Genomic DNA, 24,562 nt, shown 5'->3' on the forward strand with positions numbered 1-24,562 from the left:
TTACACAAACTGGATTTCTCCTGTTACATGTACTGGTTTGTGCACAGTTGAGTTCATGTAAGTGCTCCTGCCTTCCATACACCAAGGAGGCTTCCTCCCAGTCTGAGCTCTTGTTTCTCTTAAAGATGCATCACTGGAGCCTCTTCCACACAGATGACACGAAGAGCTTCTCTCCTCGATGAGTCTTCACGTGACTCCGAAGGGATGAATGGTCACTGAAGGCTTTCCCACAGGCCAGGCATTCGTAGGGTTTCTCCCCAGTGTGTATCCTCCTATGCACATTAAGGTTTGAGCCTATGCTGAAGGCTTTCCCACAATGATCACACTCATACGGCTTCTCTCCTGTATGACTTCTCATGTGTGTCTTGAGGGTCGACTGGTTTCTGAAGGCTTTCCCACACTGCCTACATTCAACACGTTTCTTTACAAGATGAATGCTCATGTGCCTTCTCCGGGATAAATAATCCCCAAACACTTTCCCACAGGCAGCACATTCGTAGCGTCTCTCTTGAGTGTGTATTTTCCTGTGTGTGGTCAGGTTTGAGCTCGCGCTGAAGGCTTTCCCACATAGATCACACCCATAGGGCTTCTCTCCAGTGTGAGAATTCATGTGCGTCTTAAGGATGGACTGGTTTCGGAATGCTTTCCCACACTGTCTACATTCAATGGGTTTCTTTACAATATGAATTCTCATGTGTTTTCTCCGTGATAAGAGATCACCAAAGGATTTCCCACATTCTTTACATTCATATGTTTTCTCTACCATGTGGTTCTTTTTGTGCAAATTGAAGTTAGACTTCCATCGGAAGGCTTTTCCACACTGTGTGCATTCATACGGTTTCTCTCCAGTGTGATTCCGGACATGCTCTTTGAGATGTGAGGGATGCTGGAAAGCTTTCCCACAGTCGTGGCATTCGTAGGGTCTCTCTCCAGTGTGCGTTCGTTTGTGTGCAATGAGGTGGCAGCTCCTGCCATACGCCTTCCCACACTCATCACACTTGTAAGGTCTCTCCCCAGTGTGAACTCTCATGTGTATCTTCAGGGAGGAGAGGGTTCGGAAGGCATTTCCACACTGACTGCAGTCAAAGGGCTTCTCTGTGAGGTGAGTTCTCGCGTGACTCCTGAGGGCAGAGGGATCATTGAAGGCTTTCCCACAGGCGCTGCATTCGTAGGGTTTCTCCCCAGTGTGTATTCTCCTGTGCCGTGTGAGGGACGCACTCGTGGTGAAGGCTTTTTGGCACTGATGACATTCATGCATTTTCCTGCCATTGTAAATGCTCACATGTTGGGCTAGATGTGACCTGTTCTTGAAAGCTGTCCCACAGTCCCGGCGGTGATAGGGCCTCTTGCCAGCGTGCCTTCCTATCTGCTGAGTAAGATGAGTGCCCATGCTAAAGACTTCAAACAGGTGAGTGTACTCAGTGGGTTTCTCTCCAAGACGTGTTCTTTCCTGTTGATTAAGAGAGGAGTGCTAAGGCATTTCCCACAACTCACCACATTCCTAGGAGTCCTCTAGTCATCCCCACAAAAACTGATGTATGTATAAGCATGTCATTATGACAAATGAGGTCATGATTTGCAGTGCCAAAGTCCTGTTTCTACCCCATTTGGGCTCCATCAAATAACAGAGTGGATGCTACCCCCTAAGGCTCCACAGATGTAACTTTCACAAAGCTTTTTGCATATATACTTTGTTAACTGTTTAAATCTGAATTGAGCCCCAACACTCATTATCTAAGGCACAGTTCTAGAAAAATTTGGTTGTTGCAACTCTAAGTCAAGAAATTTGAGGCTAGGTTTTTAGGGTTTTCCCCCGAAGCTGACATTCAACGTCTGAAACAGCTGCCTCTTGGGGAAGGCCACTCGTGCCTGGTTCTTGAGCTGCTTTTGAGGCTGCCCCTGTTTCCTCCCAACATGGGAATTCTGAGATTATCCCAAGGAAGTCTTACCACTGTCATACCACTGGATGTTTCCTTCCCAAAAATATCTTCCATGAGAATGGACCATTTGCTTTTAGATGGAGTCTCCCAATCTGAAACAAATTGGTAAGATGTTAACCCGAGGAGAGAAATATTAGCTGGAGAAAGATGGCGAGATGCTAGTGACAAAAACAGGGGAGATTTCTTTGCAATACTAACCCTAAAGAAAGAAAAGGTGTTATCAAAGGGGAGAAACATATGTGAGTAAAAATGTCTGTATTTAACTTGATTCACCAAAGGATAAATTCTTCAAAGACTGACAGTGATAACAACAGAAAGAGTATGACCAGTAATGTTGAATATGAAAGAATGGGACAGAGCTCATGTAGACATGTCAAGTTTGATGACACCCAGCAACTCTGCTTCTGGCTATTTATCCCAAGAAAATGAAAACACTACCTTGAAAAGATATCCACACTCCCATGTTTACAGCAGATTATTTACAATAGTCAAGGCAATGGAAGCAATCTAAGTGTTCCTCGAAACCCAAAACAACTGAGCTCATGGATACCCAGAACAGATTGGTAGTGGTTGTCAGAGGCGGTAGGTGGATGTGGGTGTGAAGGGGGTCAAAAGGTAACTCCCAGTTATGAAAGAGATAAGCCGTGGGGATGTAACACACAGCATGGTGACTATAGTAAATAATTTTGTAATGCGCTGAAGGTTGCTAAGATGGTAAATCTTAAATGTTCTAATCACAAGGAAAAAATATGTTTGTAACTCTGTGGTGATGGATCTTAGTCCACACTTAACATGGTGATCACATAATGGTTCAAATATTGAACCATTATGTGGTATACTTTTTTTCCCCATTATGTCGTATACTTGAAACTAACATGGTATCATGTCAGTTACATCTCAAAACTAAGTAAGTTGGCAAATGAATACGTAGACAGTTGAAAAAGATGAAGGAATAAACATATACAACACAGGAGAGGACAGTGAGAGCAAAGGACCTGTGAGAGAATGGAGAAGGAGCATTCTCAAATTTCCCTGGGTGACATTTCAAGTCCCTAATGGATCTCCCTTCATCCCCTCAGTGAATAAAGCAGGTACCCAGAAGCACTCATGTTTTCCTGGTAGTGTCTGCCTGGTGCTCACCGGGAGATGTGGCTTGGTGCAGTTCCCTCTCCTCTGTCCTCAGCTCCTCTTCTTGCTCCAAGTGGGAGATGAGGCTGGGTTTGCCCACCTGATACCCTACTCACGGGGAAAGACACATGTTGAGGGAGGATCGTGCAGAGGACAACCCCCTCCGTTAGGCCGGGGTCAAGGTTTTGGTCTTCAGTGTTCTGAAGATGGACAAGTCTGACTTAGGAGCAGCAAAATGATGGTGCCAAATTTCTAAGGAACACAGTGAAAGGCTTTCATAAAACACAAAACCACAAAGACCCACACGCTTTGCCCTTCAAAAGAATGAGGATCTCTTAACTCAGAAACCTATGCCCAAACTCAGACACACGGGACAACCTCCAAGGTCAATGCAATGAACAGGTCTCAACAATCACTGGGAAACACCATGAGGGGGGCACCAGGTCACCTTTGTTCACAATTAGTTCCAAATCCCCATAGTCCCTGGGTCACAGCAAGTACTTAGAACAAAAACATCTGATACACAGAGAAATAATTTCCAGTCTTACCCACTGAGGCGAGGTTGCTATAGTTCTCCAACATCACATCTTTGTACAATTTTCTCTGAGAAGAATCCAGCAAGGGCCATTCCTTCTCAGTGAAGTCCACAGCAACATCCTGGAAAGTCACTGACTCCTGAATCACCACACACATTTGGGGTCAGTAAGAAACCAGCCTATCCGTGTTCACAGAAAGATGGCTGAGGCTGAAGCCTGGGCACAAGAGACTCCAAACACAGGATTGTCAGATGGACTTCTGGTGTCTCAAACCAGAAGCCAGTCCACAAGACTCTTCACTATGAGGTGATCTCATCTCTTTAAATTCAACTCTGCTGACAGAGGACCAAATCTCTCTCCACTTCTAACCTGGCCTGAGCATTTTGAGCTCTACTATGAGAGAAATACCTGCTACATAAGTTCATTTCCCTAACCAGGTCCCTGCTACCAGGACAGCCTTGTAAACAGTCTCTGGCTTTTTGTCCTGTGCCCTGGGTGAGGCTCTAAAAGATCTATAACAAGTGGTACTAGAACTCTGACAAGGGAGCATTCTAGGTAAGTGCCTCTCCCACCCCCAGGGGCCCAGAGATCCTGTACCTGAGAACCAACACTGGCTGGCATAGAAGGTTCCAGGCCATTGCAAACAAACAAGTCCATGTCCTGAGAAGAGGAATGGTCTTTTGACGAAGGAGGAATTTCTGACTCATGGATATAGGCAGGGTCCCGGGTGGACACAGCTGGGGAAGAGCAGATCCATGAGGATTAAAGCCTGCCCAACACTCACAGATCAGGAAACTGCCCCACACCTGCTTTGAGTATGCAGCACCTATCCCCACCTCTCTTCCACGCACAATGTCTTGTAAAAAGCCAGAGCAGCCCTGCTCCACTCAAGGGCATAAAAAGGATGGTGGGCTTACATATCTACCAAGAAAGTGGTATGTTTCTAAATTAATGTTTGAAAAAAATTAAAGCTCTACAAGGTAGAGCTGTTACTTTGCTCAGATTTATAATAATTCTAAGTGAATAAAAAAATAATAGGCATGCCTGGCTGGCTCAGTCAGTGGAGCAATGAACTCTTCATCTCAGGGATGTCAGTTCGAGCCCCACGCTGGGCAGAGATTTCTTGAAAATGGAATCTTTAATAATAATAAAATAACATAACATGCATTACCTGTCCTTCCTTATATACCAACTACACACAATCCCTACCTTCACCCAAACTCACAAAGACCCCAAATCTGACAGTCACTGGGAGGCTACCAAGACTATACTTTATTCCCACCCCTTTTCAGTTCCTCCAACTCTGGCAGCCTACCTTGTGGCCATGTACAGCCCTGACCCAGTGAAGTCCAGAGGCCACTTGAACTGAACTTTTGAGGGCATCCGTTCATCAACCCAAGAACTTACCACATGTGGAAGATAGACCAAGAGCTGCCATTCTGTGAGAATGACAGTCAATCTGCCTAAACAACAGGGGACTGGCAGCAGGAAGCTTCCCTCTTGCTGTCACGGAACTCTTCCAGCAAGCATCTGTAGCAAATAAAAAGACTAGGAGTAGTCAAAGGTTTTCTGCCTCTTGGGGTCACAGGACAAATTTAACTTTTACTTTCTAGCACCTCCTCTTTGGAGCAGCAAGTATGTCCGATCATGGGCCTTTGTCTTACTCAGGAAATTCTCCAGGCAATGTGGAGAAGGTCCCTGATGTGCCTCAAAGAAGATTCAGATCCAGTGTCCCAAGTAATCTGTCCCCAAGCACAACTTGGTCAGACTCCCTTACTTGTTAAACACTTGGGCTACCCCCCCCCCAAAAAAAAACAACACTTGGGCTCCCGACTTCTATTCTTCCTTTCAACTTCAAGGCTCACCATGGTTTATTTTATTTTACTTATTATTTTTTAAAGATTTATTTATTCATGAGAGAGAGAGACAGAGAGAGAGAAAGAGAGAGAGAGAGAGAGAGACAGGCAGAGACACAGGCAGAAGGAGAAGCAGGTTCCATGCAGGGAGCCCAATGCAGGACTCGATCCCAGGACTCCAGGATCACACCCTGGGCCAAAGGCAGGCGCTAAACCACTGAGCCACCCAAGGATCCATCCCCAAGGCTCACCATGGTTTAAAATGGTTCTAGCAGCCACAAGGATGGTCTACCTAGAACCACGTGTTCTAATCTTCAGTGCCTTCTGGCCAAACACTCTACACCACTTGGGTCATGAGTTTAAGCCCCACATTGAAAAAAAAAAAAAAAGATAAAATAAAGTGTATAACATAATGCAAAAGATCTAGCAGAGCTGGAACAATGTTAAGAAAGAAAACCAAACTTGAAGGATTCATGCTACTAAGTTCACTAGAGTAATGAAGAGTCATTGGAATATGTAACAAGTAGACCAATGGAACAGATGAGAATGAGAAACAAACCTACGTGTGTACAAATTAGTTTCAATAAAAGAACAAGGCAATTCAGTAGGGAAAGCAATCTTCTTAGTTAATAGTACTGAAAGAACTCAATAAGTAAAAAGAAACTGCATTTTTTTATTATCACCATGTAAGCAAAAATGTGAATTAAAAACTTTTGAAGTGAATCAGAGGGAAAAAAAATCCACAGAAAATACTGTATTTTATTTTTTTTTAAGTTTTTTTTTAAATTTTTATTTTATTTATGATAGTCACAGAGAGAGAGAGAGAGAGGCAGAGACATAGGCAGAGGGAGAAGCAGGCTCCATGCACCGGGAGCCCGACGTGGGATTCAATCCCGGGTCTCCAGGATTGCGCCCTGGGCCAAAGGCAGGTGCTAAACCACTGTACCACCCAGGGATCCCCACAGAAAATATTTTAACAACTGAGTTACACAACAGTATTTTAGACTACAGACACAAGTAGAATATATTTTTAAAAAACCAATAAATTGGACTCCCCCCAAATTAACATTTTATCACATATCATTATGAACAGTCTAGCATAAAACACACATAGATCAATGGAACAGAAATGACATATTAGAAATAAAGTCACACACATACAGTCAATTGCTTTATGACAAAAAAAATCCAAGAATGAGGAAAGGACAGTTGCTTCAATAAATAATGCTGGCACAAGTGGATGGCCACATGCTATCTTACAACACACAAAACTCAAAATGGATTAAATATGTGAATGTAAGACCTGAAGCCACAAAACTCTTATAAGGAAACCTAGGCAATAAGCTTGATTCTGGTCTTAGCAAATATTTTCTGAGTCGACACCAAAAGCAAAGGAAGCAAAAGCAAAAATAAGTGGAACTATACCAAACTAAAAAGCTTCTGTACAGGAAAGGAAACCAACAAAAGGAAAAGGCAACTACCTAACAGGAAAAAAAAAAAACCTTGCAAATCATATCTGATGAGTTCATGTCCAAAATATGTAAGACTCAGACAATGCAAGAGCAAAAAACCCAATCCAATAAAAAAATGAACAGAGGATCTGAAGAGACATTTTCCCAAAGAAATACAGATGGCCAACAGACACCTGAGAAGATGCTCAACATCATTCATCATCAGGGAAATGCACATCAAAACCACAATGAGATATCACCTCATACCTGTCAGAATGACTTACCAAAAGACAAGAAAACAGGGTGCCTACCTGGTTCAGTTGATAGAGCATGCAACTCTTGATCCTGGGGTTGTGAGTTTAAGCCCTATGGTGAGTGTAGAGCTTATTAAAAAACAACAACAACAACAACAAAAAAAAAAAAAAAAAACAAGAGGGTGCCTGGGTGGCTCAGTCAGTTAAGCGTCTGACTATTGATTTCGGCTCACATCCTGATTTCAGGATGCTGAGACTGAGCTTGCTTGGGATTTTCTCTTTCCTGCTCCTCTCTAAAGCAGAGTGTGCTTGCTTTCTCTCTAAAATAAATAGTAACTTAAAAAAAAAAAAGAGAGAGAGAGAGATGGGGATCCCTGGGTGGCTCAGTGGTTTAGTGCCTGCTTTCGGCCAGGGTGTGGTGGTCCTGGAGTCCCCGGATCGAGTCCCACGTCGGGCTCCCTGCATGGAGCCTGCTTCTCCCTCTGTCTATGTCTCTGCCTCTCTCTGTGTCTCTCATGAATAAACAAGTAAAATCTTAAAAAAAAAAAAAATCATAGCAATCTGATTTCCTAACAGCTCCAAGCTGTAAACAATTTAAATATCCAACAACAGAATGGATAAACAAATTGTGGTGTGTACATTAGAATACTACTGAGAAATAAAAAGTACTGAGACACACAACATGGTTAAATGTTTACCGTGCTGACCAATAGGAACTAAACACAAAAAATGCCGATTCCAGTTATATGACATCCATAAATGGGCAAACTTATTTAGGTTGTTAGCAAAACTTGTTTATTTCGGTCACTAGAAGTAAAAAAAAGTGGCTGTCTCAATGGAAAAGTATGAGCAGGAGAGATTAAGAGAAGAGGAACTTTCTGGAGCAACTAAAAGTCTTCATATTTTTATTTATTTTTAGTTAGCAATTATACAAAGCACACAATTGTCAAAAAAATCATCAAACTGGATCTAAGATCTGTAAATTGTCTTCAACATAAATTATAGTTTACTTTAAAAAGTTAAAAGGAGTATTTCCAACTTTCTGGTCTCTAGTTCTACCAAAATTCTTCCCCAAAACTGACATCTGATATACTCCTCCTCTCCTATAAAAAGCAAGGACGAAGATGTCTGCCCTCCCTTCTAAGGTCAACCTTTTCTGGGTAAATAAGTTCAAAATACAAGGAGAGGGGGTCCATGGATGGCTTAGTGACTGAGCATCTGCCTTCCAGTCAGGGCATGATCCTGGGATAGAGTCCCACATCGGCTGCTCTCCCTCTAAGTCTCTGTCTCTCTCACGAATAAATAAATAAATCTTAAAAAACAAAACAACAACAACAACAACAACAACAACAAAACAGGGCGGGGCGCCAGGGTGGCTCAGTTCGTTAAGCATCCGAATCTAGATTTCAGCTCAGGTCATGATCTGAGGGTCTTGGGATGGAGCCCCATGGAGGGTCCACACTCAGCATGGAGTCAGCTTGTCTTCCCACCCCTTGCTTGCACCCTCTAAAAATAAATAAATCTTTTAAAAAAATGTACAGAGGGGGGGTGCCTGGGTGGCTCAGTTGGTTAAGCATTTGCCTTCAGTCTCAGGGTTCTGGGACTGAGCCCTGCATTGGCCACCTGCTCAGTAGGGGGCCTGTTTCTCCATCTTCTGCTCCCCCTGCTTGTGATGTCAAATAAACAAATGAAATCTTTAAGAATTTTTTTTAATTTTTTAATATTTTATTTATTTATTTGAGAGAGTGAGTATGGGGGTCAGGGGGAGAACAGACTCACCACTGAGCAGGGAGCTCGATGTGGGGGCTGGATCCTAGGACTCCAGGATCATGACCCTAGCCAAAGGCAGATGCCTAACTGACTAAGCCACCCAGGCACCCCTTAAAAAAATTTTTTTTTAAAAACCCACCTTTTTGGGGCAGCCCCGGTGGCCCAGCGGTTTAGCGCCGCCTTCAGCCCCGGGTATGATCCTGGAGACCCAAGATGGAGTCCCACATCGGGCTCCCTGCATGCAGCCTGCTTCTAACCTCTGCCTGTGTCTCTGCCTCTCTCTCTGTGTGTCTGTCGTGAATAAATAAATAAATAAAATCTTTAAAAAATTAAAAATAAAATAAAAACCCACCTTTTTGGAACATCTCAGTTCTTTCTTGCCTGTCAGCTTTGAACTCTAAGATCTTTCTCAGATCACTATGACCCTTAAAGGAACTGAAACAGTAGCTCAAAAAATTTCCACAAAGAAAAATCTATACCCAAATGGTTTGTCCAGTGCGGCTACCTTTTAAGGATAAAGTAGTTCCAGAGTTTAGAAAACAGAGGAAATATTCCCATGCATTTTATGAGATTGGCATAAAATGGAAACTGAAAACTGCAAGCCAATCTTACTCAAACAATGATCCAAATAACCAATACACTAGCAGATAGAAACCAAAAAAATGATACAATACTGCCTATCCTTTTCAAGTGAGTTATTTACCAAGCAAGTGTAATCATTAGAAAATCAACTGGTTTAATTTACCAAATTACCAGATAAATAACAAAAGTATATTATTCACTCATTCATTCAATGCACAATGGCAGTGGCACCTACCACAAGCCAGACATTTTTTACGGAGCTTGAGATACACAAGATAAAAGATAAAAAATATCAGAGTAGATGCTGAAAGAAAAATCACTTGTTAAAAAAAACCATTCAAGAGGAATAACTAGGAAAAGAAGAGAGCTTTCTTTAATAGCTCAAAAAAAGAGCCTCCAGCAAACAGAAGGTCAATTTCCCTCAAGGTCAGGAAAAAACAGGACTGCCTAGAGTTTGTTATCTGAACTACACTCAATGCTACCAGGAGTCCCCAGCCTGTCCAGCAAAGTGAGTAAATAAAACACAAGCAATATACAAGCAAACAATACAATGCAAACAGAAAATAAAAATATTTATCTATTTATTCTATACAGATGATAACATTTGTCTTTGAAGAACATTCAAAACACTACACAAAAACTAACCCAAATTCAATACACCAAGCTGCTGGGGGAGGGGGGAAAATCCTAAGTGTTAAAAAAAAAAAAAGGGTTCCTACGAATAAATTTAACAAAAAACTCCCCCCGCCCCCCCACCTTGAGGCACCTGGGTGACTCATTTGGTTAACCGTCTGCCTTCATCTCAGGTCAAGATCCCAAAGTCTTGGGATGAAACCCTGCTGGCAGCTCCTTGCTCAATAAGGAGTCGACTTCTCCATCACTCTCTGCCCTTCTCACCAACTTGTGCACTCTCGGCTCACTGAAATAAATACATAAAATTTTTTTTAAAGATTTTATTTATTTACTCATGAGAGACACAGAGAGAAGTAGACACACAGGCAGAGGGAGAAGCAGGCTCCTCACAGGGAGCCCTACGTGGAACTCAATCCTGGACTCAGGATCACGCCCTGAGCCAAAGACAGACACTCAAACACTGAGCTACCCAGGCGTCCCAACAAAAAAATTCTAGTAACAAAAACCCAACAAACCCATTCTAAGTCCTTTAAAATTTTACTGAAAGGTATTACAGAATATATGCAAATAGATATGTTGTTAAAATACAACAAAATTATAAGGTCAATATTATCCAAATTCATATACAGATTCAACACAACCTCAAAATAAAACTCCAGTATGTGAAGCTTTGTAAACTGACTCTAAAATTTAAGCTATGCGGTGTCTGAAAAAGAATGGGTAGGACTGAGCATCTGCCTTTGGATCGGGTTGTGATCCCGGGGTCCTGGGATGGAGTCTCGCCTCAGGCTCCCTGCATGGAGCCTGCTTCTCCCTCTGCCTGTGTCTCTGCCTCTCTCTGTCATGAGTAAATAAATAAAATCTTTAAAAATAAATTTAAAAATATGCTTGCATTAATAGGAAAAAAAAGGATGTCTCTGAAAGTATTTAAGCGTGTTAAGTCCATTTACAAATAATTACCGAAATTAGGAAATGAAGATTTGGAAAAACATTAAGTAGTAAAATCCAAAGGAAATCATTAAGAGGAGGATGCAGGAAAGAGCACACAGGTTCCAGAGATTTCATAATCTTTCTGTTTATAGATTTGCTTTACTGCTGTCTTTTAAGAGTGTGTGTTTTTTTTTTTTGCAGAGAATGTGCGTGTTTTTATACTTTTTTTTGCATATGTTTTATATTCCAATTAAAAGATACTTGAACGAATAAAAAAACTAAAAAAAAAAAAGTACTTGAAAGTTAAAGGATAATTAGCAAGCGAAATAAGGTGGTGAAAAACCAAATGCAAAATATTAGCGATCACACTAAATATTAATGGGCTAACTCTCAAGGTTAAATGAACAGAATGTTGAAGTGAACTTTTTTTTGTTTTGTTTTGAAGTGAACTTTTAGATTTGGTTGTAGGCTGTTTACACGAGTCGACTCAACCAACAGATCGGCGCAGCCATTAGTTTGCATGTAAAATGTTAACACTCAGTGCAAATAAATGTCAACGGAAAGCCCAGGGTGCCTCTACTCGTGGTGGAGAAAATGCACCGCAGAGCCAAAGGAAGGTATCATTCCTCCCGGTTTCCCGTTCCAGACTCCACCAAAAAGTCCTTAATGCACTACGGCCGGGCTTTTCCCTCCCACCCCAAGGAGTCCTTTTTTTTTTTTTTTTTTTTTTTTAAATAAATCAGCTCACCAGTGCCTTTACCTCGTCCTGAACACATCGGTCCTAAATTTCAGTCCTCGCGTACCCGCGTCTCATACCACCACCCTCCCCTGGCTCCCCGGCTTTCCGGTCCCAGGTCCCAGGTCCCAGGTCCCAGGTCCCGGCCCCGTTCACTCCTCCCGGTCGATGGGCCTTTCGTGTCCTGGGGAAGACCGAGGGTAAAGGGTTAAGTGAGGAAAGCGGAGCTTACAAGGCTGAGGGTAGAATCAGGTGCAGTGGAGGTCACGGAAGCTGCCGCCGAGGGGACGCCGAGTTCATACAGCAGGTCCGGTCTGTGGCGGGGAAGCGGAGGGTCCCCAACAGCCCTGAGGAAGCCGTGGCGGACCCCTGCCCAGCCCATGTGTAGAGCCGCACTCGCCTCCCGAGAGCAATGGCTTCCGCTTCACTTCCGCCTTCTAAATCTCGCGGGACTTCTTAGGCGGCCTCTAACTCGGAAGCAAGGGGCGGAAGGGATTCTGGGAAATGTAGTTCTCGAGTTTAGACCGTCCCGGCCGCCGTTCCCAGGTGGAGCCTGACGATCCACGTTTCCCCACTTTCAGTTGATCCGGTATCCCAGGACTCAGTTCTCCGATTTCTTTTCGTCTTGTAATCACTCTCTCTGTGGTATCAGCGAATCTCACCGTTTTAAGTACTGTCTATGCACTCAAGGTTCAAATTTACACCCGCAGTCCCACATCTCTACCCTGGACTCTAGATGGTATGAGACTTGCTCTCTCCACTTGGCTGTCTTTAGACACTTTAAAATGCCACAAATCGGACAGCCTGAGTGGCTCAGCGGTTTAGCGCTGCCTTCAGCCCAGGGCGTGATCCTGGAGACCCGGGATCCAGTCCCGCGTCGGCTCCCTGCATGGAGCCTGTGTCTCTGCCTCTCTCTCTCTCTGTGTGTCTCTCATTAACAAATAAATAAAATCCTTAAAAAAACAAAAACAAACAAACAAAAACGAAACACGTTTTAAGAAAAATAAAATGTCACAAATCCGGGCACCTGGGTGGCTCAGTGGTTGAGCATCTGCCTTGACTCAGGTTGTGATCCCAGGGCCCTGGGATGGAGTCCCACATTGGGCTCCCCATGGGGAGCCTGCTTCTCCCTCTGCCTGTGCCTCTATCTCTCTGTGTGTCTCTCATGAATAAATAAAATCTTAGATAAATAAAATGTCACAAAGTCCTGATTTCACCCTCTCAACCTCAAGTAACTGCAACCCCATCTTTCCATCTGTCCGTTGTAAACCTCGACAACATCCTCAATCTTTTGGTTTGTCTCATCTGTCTACCAGGGAATGTTCAGTTTTTTCTTGACCAACCACCCAGAGCCTGATCACTTTGCCAAAAAAAGAGAGGTCGTGACAGGGCTTGGGAAAGTGGTCCTCTTTTACAATACCTGAGCCAGAAGGTTAGGAAGCCCAGCTTCGAAACAAACAAACAAACAAAAAGGCAGCCCCGGTGGCGCAGCGGTTTGGCCGCCTGCAGCCTGGGGTGTGATCCTGGAGACCTGGGACTGAGTCCCATAACAGGCTTCCTGCATGGAGCCTGCTTCTCCCTCTGCCTGTGTCTTTGCCTCTCTCTCTCTCTCTCTCTCTCTCTGTGTGTCTATGAATAAATAAATAAAATATTTAAAATAAATAAATACAACTCCAAAAAAAAAAAAAAAAAAAGGAAGCCCAGCTTCCAAGTGAGAGCAAATATCTGAGTAGGGGAGCACAGAGGAGTGCAAAGGGCAGTCCACACCCTCTTAGCACAAATTCTTTTTTTTTAAATAACAGATTTATTTTTTATTGGTGTTCAACTTGCCAACATATAGAATAACACCCAGTGCTCATCCCTTCAAGTGCCCCCCTCAGTGCCCGCCACCCAGTCACCCCCCACCCCACGCCCACCTCCCCTTCCACCACCCCTAGTTCGTTTCCCAGAGTTAGGAGTCTCGCATGTTCTGTCTCCCTTTCTGATATTTCCTACCCATTTCTTCTCCCTTCTCCTCTATTCCCTTTCACTATTTTTTATATTCCCCAAATGAATGGGACCATGTAATGTTTGTCCTTCTCTGATTGACTTATTTCACTCAGCATAATACCCTCCAGACAAATACCCACCATTTGCTTCAACGTGGATGGAACTGGAGGGTATTAGCACAAATTCTAATTCCAACTCCAAGCCAGACAACTTCAGTGTATTGTCTATAGCATGTCCCTTTTATAAACATGAGCTGCCTCCTAAATTGCTGTGAGACTCAAATGACTAAAGTAAGTAATTAAGTAATTCTGATTACTCTTTACAGGAACAAGATGGGGACAGAATCACCCCACTGCAGAGAGGTGAGCAGAAAATAGAAAGACCTGGAGCAGTGGGTGCTTGGGATCAAGACTGGGGAAACTCTAGAGAGGGGTGGGTCACATCTTAAAGATCTGGAATCAGCAAAGAGGAGGAAAAAAGGAAAAAGATTCAGTTAGGATGCAGGTAGGATCTAGGGACATAAAAACAGAAATTGGATATTTAAAATTCATAAACAAACCTGGGTCAGGATCAGAGTTTGTCTAATCAAGGCTGAATCCCAGTAATCTCACAAGGATTAATTGGTGGAATGAGTGAAGTGGAAAAATACCATTCACTTATCTCTTCAAAATTAAGAGTAGGAAAATTCTACAAAACTCCTCAGTGGGAAGTATTGTTAAAGAAAATAGCACCCTGAAAGTTGGAAAAATTTTATGCACATTGTGTTTCTACACAAAGATATAATTATCATAGAGAGATAAAATATGTTAACCTTAAAAATGAAACTGCTAGTTATTTTGCCAGCAAAAAAACGGGGATGGGGGGGTGGGATATATGTAGGACAACCAGAGAATTGCAACCCAGGACAAGCAAACTAAGGAGTCCACAGAACAAAGGAGAGGAATGCTCTTTCATAAAGGATAGCAGGAAATTGGGAAGGCTGTCATAAAAACTCCTTTGGAATAAACTTGTAATTTGAAATATAGTGGCTTTTCATTGGCTGAGTGGTGGCAGTCTCTCATTGGCTGAGCTGTTGCCAGGAGAGAAGAAAATCTCTCATCCTCTTGCTGTGATAGTAAAGTGGTATCAACTTGCAAGGTGCCACTCTTTCTGTTTGGTTGCAATTGCCAACCAGTAGTAGAGTTGAAAGGACCCCGCTCCTGTCTCCCCACCTTCCAGACTCCAGTATAATGAGATTCTTTTATTAATTTTCACAGTTGATGAATTTATACTGGTAAACATCCCCCTACTTGTGTAAATGGCCTTTAATCAATCATTCACACTGCCTAGAGAAGTTGGAAAGAGATAAAGTGGACTTTTTATTTATTTTATTATTTTATTTATTTATTTTAAATTATTTGTTGAAGTATAAGAAACATTCAGATAGTCTGTGGATAAAACTTAAAAGTGAACATTTATATACAAATCATAAAAATGTCCTCAAAGGGTACATGTCCAATGCAATTGCTACTCAGGTTTTTTAAATCTTATTTTTATTTACTTTTTACTTTTTTTTTTTAGATTTATTTATTTACTCATGAGAGACAGAGAGGGGGAGAGAGAGAGAGAGAGAGAGAGAGGCGCAGGCACAGGCAGAGGGAGAAGCAGGCTCCACACAGGGAGCCTGTTTAAAGAAAACAGCACCCTGAAAGTTGGAAAGAGGGATCCCGGGACTCCAGGATCAGGCCCTGAACTGAAGGCAGACACTCAACCACTGAGACACTCAGGTATCCCACTACCCAGGTTTTTTAAAAAGAAAATCACCAGAAACCCAGAAGCCTCTTCCATGGTTCTGTTGGTCACTACAACCCCCCCATCTTCCAAGAAACACCCTAATATGAAATCTTTTAACAAATCTGACAGGGTTCAGTATACAATTGCCCTAAAATATGACACCTTAGCATATCGAATATGTTAAGTTGAAGGTATTTGAGAAATGGCAGTTTTAGAAAGGACTCTCTGACCTTCCCCTGAAGTAGGTCATAAGATGCTCATGGGATAGATGTCCTTTCTATACTCAGATGGAGGGATGCAGAGAGGAATCCAAATGAATGGGATTGCTAAATTTCCCTGTTTACTACCCTTAAACACATATCCTTTTGTCCTATCACATTTCCCCACTACTTTCTACTCTTCCTCACACCTAGCATTAAAATGTTTAGGTTAACAACTTTGTGTTTTCATTTCCTTATGAAGTGTCTAGTGTCAAGTAAAACTTAAATGCATTTGCGTGTTTTCTCTTGTTAATCCGCCTTTTGGTACAGAGCCCCAACCAAGAGCCTAAGAAGGGTAGAAGAGAAGATTTTTTTCACCCTCTCCTACACATCATGGAAGAGCTTTGCCTGTTTTTTTGAACTTTAAGTAGGGTTAACCCCTCCTTTGGGATTGATGCAAGAGTAAAAACCCGAACAATGCAAGATAACAGCGCCACCTAGTGTATTATGGCAACGACTGCAGTGGAGCAAGGGACTATCTTTTCAGTAAAGTTTCATCCATTCTCACGCTGTCTAAAAATCAAAATCATTCTAGAATGATTGCAGAAATAAATGTGAGCGATAAAACAAAAAAAAATAGAGAAAGTATGACTATTTCTTGGAATAGGCAGATATTTCTTAAAAAGGAGGCAAAGGAAAGAAAGATTTGATAACTAGAATGCATTAAAATTAAGAACTGCTAAAAAAATAAAATTAAGAACTGCTCATCAAAAGACATCATTGGGGCGCTTGGGTGGCTCAGTCGGTTGAGGGCCCAACTTTTTATTTTTTTATTTTTTATTTTTTTTTTATATATTTTTTTTAATTTTTATTTATTTGTGATAATCACAGAGAGAGAAAGAGAGAGAGGCAGAGACAAAGGAAGAGGGAGAAGCAGGCTCCATGCACCGGGAGCCCGATGTGGGATTCGATCCCGGGTCTCCAGGATCGCGCCCTGGGCCAAAGGCAGGCGCCAAACCACTGCGCCACCCAGGGATCCCGAGGGCCCAACTTTTTAAACATATTTTATTTATTTATTCATGAGAGACACAGAGAAAGAAAGAGGCAGAGACACAGGCAAAGGGAAAAGCAGGCTCCATGCAGGGAGCACAATGTGGGACTCAAGCCCGGGACTCCAGGATCACACCCTCAGCCAAAGGCAGAGGTTCAACTACTGAGCCACCCAGGTGCCCCAGTAGTATAGCCTTCTCTTAATAGACATAGGGTACCACACTACTCTTTGTGATTTTCCTAAACCCCATCCATGCTTTTGTTAATATTGCTTTATTAACACTCAAAACTACTTCTGATACCTCTGACTTCCGTGAGTGTGTGTGTGTGTGTGTGTGTGTGTGTGTGTGTGTGTGTTCCCTCACACTAAATGATTCTCACATTTCCTGGTTACCAGCTGGGTGTCCTGCAATTCAACTTAATTCTAATACTGTCTACTGGATATAGTGTCAGGTCCCACAGGTTAAAAGTTCAGTTGCATAAGACCGCCCCTGTCCCACTTCAAAAACCAAACTATCTCCTATGCTTCTGAATGACTGGCTATAAATGAGAGGTTCCCTTGGTCCTCTCCTCAGGTTCAATGAATTTTCTAGAGCAGCTCACAGAATTCAGGAAAACAGATTACTTACTAGATTACTGCTATTATTATTATTATTATTATTATTTTTACTTTACAAAGGATAAGAATGAACAATTAGATGAAAAGATATGTAGGGCCAGATACAGAAGGGTCCTGAGCACAGGAGCTGCTGTTACTCTGGAGTTTGGGGTGCTCCACCCTCCTTGAACATGACTGTGCTCTTGTTTATCAACCCAGAAGCTCTCTGAACCCTGTCTTTTTAGTTTATTTAATGGGGGTTTCATTTCATAGGTTTGATTGATCAAGTCATTGGTCATTGGTTCAATCACCCTAAGCCTAACCCTAACCGTAACACCTGGAGGTTGGGGGTGGGGCTGAAAGTTCCAATCTTCTGGGCTTTCCGGAAACCAGCCCTGAGGCTACCTAGGAGTTCCCGAGCCGAGAGTTGTCTCTTTAGCATACCAAGGACACTGTTATCACTCAGGAGATTCCAAGGAGTTCTGTGCCAGGGACTGGGGACAAAGACCAAATATTTCTCTGTAGAGACAAAAGCCAGGTTCTAATCTATACAAATATTCTCCCCATGCCACTCTCAGAGAGCACACAGAACACACCCCAGAAAATAAATTCTGCTTAAAAAGACTCTTCCATCCATAGAGCTGCTTGGTATGAGATTTAGCTTCAAACTTAAGATAGCGTTTATTTAATAACCAAATGTGTAATATTACTCTGCCCATTCTACAGATGTTGAAGTGAATTCAGAGTTGTTAGTTAATAAATGACAGGTACTAACACACAGTACTGTATGACTTAATACAAAAATATTTGACTTGAAAGCTTGATTAACTACTTTGTTAGAACTGAATTAAAGAGGAGTCAGGAGAGACTCCTGAGTGGCTCAGCAGTTTAGCCCCTGCCTTCGGCCCAGGGTGTGACCCCGGAGTCCCAGGATGAGTCCCACATCAGGCTCCCTGCATGGAGCCTGCTTCTCCCTCTGCCTGTTTCTGCCTCTCTCTCTCTCTCTCTCTCTCTCTCTCTCTCTGTCTCTCATGAATAAATAAATAAAATCTTAAAAAAAAAGAGGAGTCAGGATTTCTAACATACCCATAACTCCCTTTCAATCATTTGACATCACCCAAGGCAGATGACAGAATCATGAAAAGGAAGATGTTCCAGAGGTGAGTTTTCGCAAGGCTCCCTTCATGTCTCTATTCCTGAGGCTGTAGATGAAGGGGTTCATCATGGGAGTGACCACTGTGTACATCACTGAGGCCGCTGCTCTCCTTCTGGGGGAGAGGGAAGCTGCAGAACTAAGGTACACTCCAACACATGTCCCATAGAATAAGAAAACAACAGACAGATGAGACCCACAGGTGGAAAAAGCTTTGACCTTTCCATTAGTTGATGGGACTCTCAGGATGGAGGAGACAATACGAGTGTAAGAGAAAAGTATTCCTGAGAGAGGGCCAACACCCAACAAGCTGGTCATTAAATACACCAGGATGTTATTGATAAGAGTATCAGAACAGGCAAGTTTGAGGATCTGAGCCAGCTCACAGAAGAAGTGGGGGATTTTCAAGTCTGTGCAGAAGGACAGTTGCAACACCATCAGACTATGGAGCAGGGCGCTCATAATGCTAATGAACAGAGAGACAAGAATCAGCAGGCCACAGAGGCGAGGGTTCATGATGACCACGTAATATAGAGGATGGCAGATGGCCACATAGCGGTCATAAGCCATCACAGTTAGCAGTAAATTGTCCATGCATATAAACACCATGAAAAAATATAGCTGAGTGAGGCAGCCGGCATAGGTGATGGCTTTGTTCTGCGTTTGGATGTTCACCAGCATCTTTGGGACTATAGTGGAGGTGAAAGAGATGTCAACAAAAGACAGGTTGGCGAGGAAGAAGTACATGGGGGTGTGGAGGTGGGAGGCAGATCCAACCGCCAGGATGATGAGCAGGTTCCCCAGCATGGTGACCAGGTACATGGTCAGGAACAGCCCAAAGAGAAGGGGCAGCAGTTCTGGATCCTCTGAGAGACCCAGGAGGATGAATTCTGATACTTCTGTTCTGTTTTCTGATTCCATGTTGTTGATGTATCTGATGAATTAGAGACATACGTTAGTTACAGTGAAACAGACACAGATATCCCTTGTTGGAGAGAAGTCTTTTATCTATGCTTTAAAATCTAATAATATTTGGGGCACCCAAATGGCTTAGGTCGTAATCCTGGGGTCCTGGGATCGAATCCCCCATCAGGCTCCCCGCAGGGAGCCCACTTCTCCCTCTGCCTATGTCTCTGCCTCTCTCTGTGTGTCTCTCATGAATAAATAAAATCTTAAAAAATAATAAAATAAAATCTAATAATATTTAAACAATTCTTCCCATCAGGTTCATTTATTCCTTTCTTTCCTCACCAGGTAAATTTTGAGTGACTTCTATGTATTACCTATTTTTCTAATGCTAAAACTAAGAATGAAAACAAGTGCTGTTTTACTTTTTTAGAAACTATCATGCCTGCATGCCATTTTATTTATTTTTTTAATTTTTTTTTTTATTTTATTTACGATAGTCATACAGAGAGAGAGAGAGGGGCAGAGACACAGGCAGAGGGAGAAGCAGGCTCCATGCACCGGGAGCCTGACGTGGGATTCGATCCCGGGTCTCCAGGATCGCGCCCTGGGCCAAAGGCAGGCGCCAAACCGCTGCGCCACCCAGGGATCCCCTGCATGCCATTTTAAAATCTAGGATTACATTCTAGTAGTTTCTTCAAACTATCAAACCTGGTTAGATGATTTTATTTTCTTAGAAAATCTTAACTGCATAGTTAATTCTGTACTATCCAAGTCTGCTCATAATTGCAAATCTCAGGTAATCCTGGAAATTATAATCTGACATTATCTACTGCCTCAGCGTGAGAAATAACACCATTAATCCATTCTTCTAAATATTCTATATTTTACTATTACATCAGGTCATTCTATTGGGACCTATTTCAAAGGAATTGTTTTTGTTGGACTTTGTTGTGATTTGTTATTTGTCATCAGACTACAGTGAATGAGAGACATTCTAAGAAAAGGCTGAATGAGTCTCTTGTGTCTGTTGAAGAAATGTAATATCTGTAGGGGAAATTCTTGTCTGTTCCTTAAACAAGAATGGTTAATGCTTTTCAGGAACAATGCTATTTTCTCTAATAAACACATTTCTTTCTTTCTTTCTTTCTTTCTTTCTTTCTTTCTTTCTTTCTTTCTTTCTTCTTTCTTTCTTTCTCTTTCTTTCTTTCTTTCTTTCTTTCTTTCTTTCTCTTCTCTCTCTCTTCTCTCTCTCTCTCTCTCTCTCTCCCTCTCCCTCTCCCTCTCCCTCTCTCTCCTAGTAAGCTTAGAGCCAGATATATGGACCATGTCTAGAAACTAAGAGTTATTTTATAGCATATTTCTTTTTTTCAAAAGATTTTATTTTTAAGTAATCTCTACTACCAACATGGGGCTCAAACCCATAATGATCCCATGCAATCAAGGGTTGCATGTTCCACCAGGTGTTCCTATAACATATATCTTTTGACTGACTTTTTTTCTTGGTAGCCACCCTCTAGGATATTTCCAAATAGCAATGGTTTTGTAATATCTCCCATCTTCCAAGTAGTCTTAAGTGCATTTATTTTGTGTATCTTTACAGAGCAATCTTCCTATAGGTGCCAGCAAAGAAAGGTCCATTACATCCTTGTAGGATACCTCAATGGCATTCTACCCGTGAAACTCCCACGTCCTCTGTGGCATTGAAATTCCTCTATCATCTGGCTCCTGTAATAATTACATATGGGATTATGTACTCTCAGTAATTGCCACCTCATAAAACTGACCTCCACATCATCATTGAGTCAAGATATCTTCAAGAGTGAATAATTCTAGGAGCTGGTGTGCAAATACATTATTGATATAAAAGTATCCTTTCTTGGTTTAATTGAAACTAAACTATCTTAGGATATGATCTTGGAAGGATTCATATGTCATGACAGAAGTGGATGGAGGTTGGAATGCATGGAGTCTTGAGAGAACAAGGGGGTAAGTGAGCATTTTTTCCTCTGCCCTCACACTGGCTTATGTGGAGGAGAGAACTTTTGAACCAGCCAATGCTAACATCCAGGCCACTTGACAGAATTGCAATCCACAGGATGGTTTATGAAGCAAGGGTGGGAGGACATTAATCTATTAATGAAAGAGAGAAACTGAGCAAAGTTCAACAAAGGACATTTATGTCCTTCAAATGAATAAGATGCTATATGCATTAAACAAGAAAAGATCTCAGTGCTAGGGTCATAGTGAATACTCTAGAAATATTGGCCATAATTATTGCTGTTGTTATATTTTTATTAATAACAGTATAGTGGTTATAGTAACCATTACACTGATATTAGCCAAAAGGCCAAGGAGCAGGGTAGTAGTCTTTATGGAAGGGAAAATATTGAGCTTGTTTAGAATATTCCCTTTCCCCTCAATTTCTTGATACATGGACTGTTACTTTTTTTAATTTTCACTATTGTAGAAATATGAATGGAAATGATACATTTGGAAAAATTTCTTAAATACCCAAAAAAGTCTTATAGTTCTTCTGTGTCAAAATTTTGAAACATTTCATAAAAAATATTAAAAATAGAATTGCCATATGATTCAGCAATTCCTCACCTGAGTATATACTCAAAAGAATTGAAATTAGGATCTCTAGGAGATATTCGTTCACTAGTATTCATAGGAGGATTATTCACAATAGCTAAAATGTGGGAGCAACCCAAGTGTCCACTGACAAATGAATGGATAAACAAAATGTGGTATATCCATACAATGGAATATTAAATATTATTCGGGCTTGGAAAAGAACAACATTCAGATACCTGCTAGGTGGTTCATGTGGATGAACCTTGAAGACATTATGTTAAGTGAAATAAGCCAGTCTCAAAAAGATACACATTTTATGCTTCCACTTCTCTGAGATCCCCAGAGGAGTCACATTCATAGAGATAGAAAGTAGAATGATGGGTGATGAGCTGGGAGAGAGGGATGGAGAGTTTCAGTTTTGCAAGTTAAAAGAATTCCTGGAAATGGATGGTGGGGATGGCTGCACAACCATGTGGATGTACTTAATACTACTGAACTGGACACTGAAAAAAAAAAGGTTAAAACGGTACAATTTATGTTATGTATATTTTACTATGATTAAAAAATTATTTTATTTTATTTTTTTTTATTATTTATTTATGATAGTCACAGAGAGAGAGAGAGAGGCAGAGACACAGGCAGAGGGAGAAGCAGGCTCCATGCACCGGGAGCCTGACGTGGGATTCGATCCCGGGTCTCCAGAATCGCGCCCTGGGCCAAAGACAGGCGCCAAACCGCTGCGCCACCCAGGGATCCCTATGATTAAAAAATTAATTAATAAAAATGTTGAAGAATGTTTTTCTGATTTGCTTATTATGCTCCTGTCCTTCATGGTGCTTGGAGAAATCAATTGCCCCTCATTTCTCATACTTTATGGATGTTCTTAGGGAATACAAACCCAAGGGCAGTGGGATGAAATAAACAAAGGGGAGGAGTGCCTAGATGGTGCAGTCAGTTAAGCATCTGACTCTTTTTGGCCTTGGTTTTGGCTCAGGTTATGATTTCAGGATCACAGGAGGAAGCCCTAAGTCAGGCTCTGCACTCAGCAGGGAGTCTACTTGAAATTCTCTCTCTCTTCCTCTCCTTTTGCTCCTCCCCACACTCACATGTACTCTCTCTAAATAAATAAATATTTTTATTTATTTTTTAATTCTTTAAAAGATTTTATTTATTTATTCATGAGAGACACACACAGAGAAAGAGAGAGAGAGGCAGAGATACAGGCAGAGGGAGAAGCAGGCTCCACGCAGGGAGCCCGATGTGGGACTCCATCCCAGGTCTCCAGAATCAGGCCCTGGGCTGAAGGCAGTGCTAAACCGCTGAGCCACCAGGGCTGCCCCAATATTTTTAAAAATAGGCAAAGGGGATTAGGAAGCACAAACTTCCACTTATGAAAGAAATAAGTCATGGGGATGAGCAGGACAGCATAGGGAATATAGTCAATAAAACTGTAATAACTTTGCATGGTGAAAGATGGTGACTATACTTATCATGATTAGCATTTTTTAATGTATATAATTGCCAAATCACTATGTCATACAACTGAAAACAATGTACTATTGTATGTTAACTATACCTCAATAAAAAGAAAATCCACAGATCTGTGTGTCCTACCCAAGAATTTCCAGTTGACTAGGCTGGGGTCCGATCCTAGTATTTGCATTTCTAACAAGTTCCCAGGTGATGGTGATAACACCTGGTTGAAGGGAGGTAGGACCACACTTTAAAAACCATTGCTGGGATCCCTAGGTGGCGCAGCGGTTTGGTGCCTGCCTTTGGCCCAGGGCGCGATCCGGGAGACCCGGGATCGAATCCCACGTCGGGCTCCCGGTGCATGGAGCCTGCTTCTCCCTCTGCCTCTCTCTCTCTGTGACTATCATAACTAAAAAAAAAAAAAAAAAAAAAACCATTGCTGTAGAAGTTTCTAAAGCAGGGTGTGGAATGAGCCCATCTGGATTCAAATCCTGTACAAAGCCAATGAAGGAAATCCATGAACATGCTTGATCTTTTGTTTCTTATCTGGGTAATGGAAATGAGGATATAGTATCTATAGTCTAGGAATGCACATGGGAAGGAAAAACAAAGGACACAGCAGAGTGTGTACTCATTTGTTCTTATTATTTATATTAGTATCACTGGCACTTGAGAAGATCCTGAGTGGCATGTATTGGAAGGTGTAGGGAAAAAAAGACAGGGAGATAAAGGAGGAGAGAGAACAGCTATGAGGGCAACACTCATAAATTTTTTTTTTTAACACTCATGAATTGTGAAGGAAGAAGACTATTTTGAAAATTCTATTAGGACTCTTGATTACATTAAAGGGCAAGTCAACTGGGTAGACTGGTCTCCTTCCCTTGATTTTCAGTACCTCCCTCAAAGGATTGGATTTAAAACTAGCAATGTTGGCTCAGGGCATGATCCCGGGGGCCCGAGATCTAGTCCCACATCGGGCTTCCGATAGATGCCTGCTCTTCTCTCTCTGCCTATGTCTCTGCCT

At 42.0% G+C, this 24,562-nt stretch overlaps 2 protein-coding genes across 2 annotated transcripts; both read right to left on the minus strand.

The window, feature by feature from the left end:
* Positions 1–12,230, minus strand: ZNF317 (zinc finger protein 317). Its single transcript, XM_055343742.1, has 7 exons — positions 12,049–12,230; positions 5,012–5,134; positions 4,202–4,341; positions 3,617–3,743; positions 3,081–3,176; positions 1,950–2,032; positions 1–1,450 (listed from the first exon to the last, which is right to left on the minus strand). Exons 2-7 carry the CDS (start codon positions 5,040–5,042, stop codon positions 131–133), a joined length of 1,797 nt encoding a protein of 598 aa, XP_055199717.1. The 5' UTR covers positions 5,043–5,134; positions 12,049–12,230; the 3' UTR covers positions 1–130.
* A 6,331-nt stretch (positions 12,231–18,561) lies between these two features.
* Positions 18,562–19,776, minus strand: LOC129522216 (olfactory receptor 7G3-like). The gene is made up of 2 exons (XM_055344347.1): positions 19,750–19,776; positions 18,562–19,515 (listed from the first exon to the last, which is right to left on the minus strand). The coding sequence occupies exon 2, from the start codon at positions 19,498–19,500 to the stop codon at positions 18,562–18,564; it is 939 nt and encodes a 312-aa protein (XP_055200322.1). The 5' UTR covers positions 19,501–19,515; positions 19,750–19,776.
* Between the last annotated feature and the right edge of the window lie 4,786 nt (positions 19,777–24,562).

The sequence above is a fragment of the Nyctereutes procyonoides genome, unplaced genomic scaffold (assembly GCF_905146905.1).
Source record: "Nyctereutes procyonoides isolate TBG_1078 unplaced genomic scaffold, NYPRO_anot_genome, whole genome shotgun sequence".
In the NCBI taxonomy this organism is placed as follows: Eukaryota; Metazoa; Chordata; class Mammalia; order Carnivora; family Canidae; genus Nyctereutes; species Nyctereutes procyonoides.

Bases quoted from the DNA above. Each gene is read 5' to 3' on its own strand.
- LOC129522216 (XM_055344347.1), bottom strand. From the start codon at position 19,500: ATGGAATCAGAAAACAGAACAGAAGTATCAGAATTCATCCTCCTGGGT.
- ZNF317 (XM_055343742.1), bottom strand. From the start codon at position 5,042: ATGGCAGCTCTTGGTCTATCTTCCACATGTG. The intron at 4,342-5,011 runs GTAAGTTCTTGG...GCTCTTCCCCAG, and splicing joins TGGTCTATCTTCCACATGTG to CTGTGTCCACCCGGGACCCT. The intron at 1,451-1,949 runs GTAAGACTTCCT...CTTAATCAACAG, and splicing joins CATCCAGTGGTATGACAGTG to GAAAGAACACGTCTTGGAGA.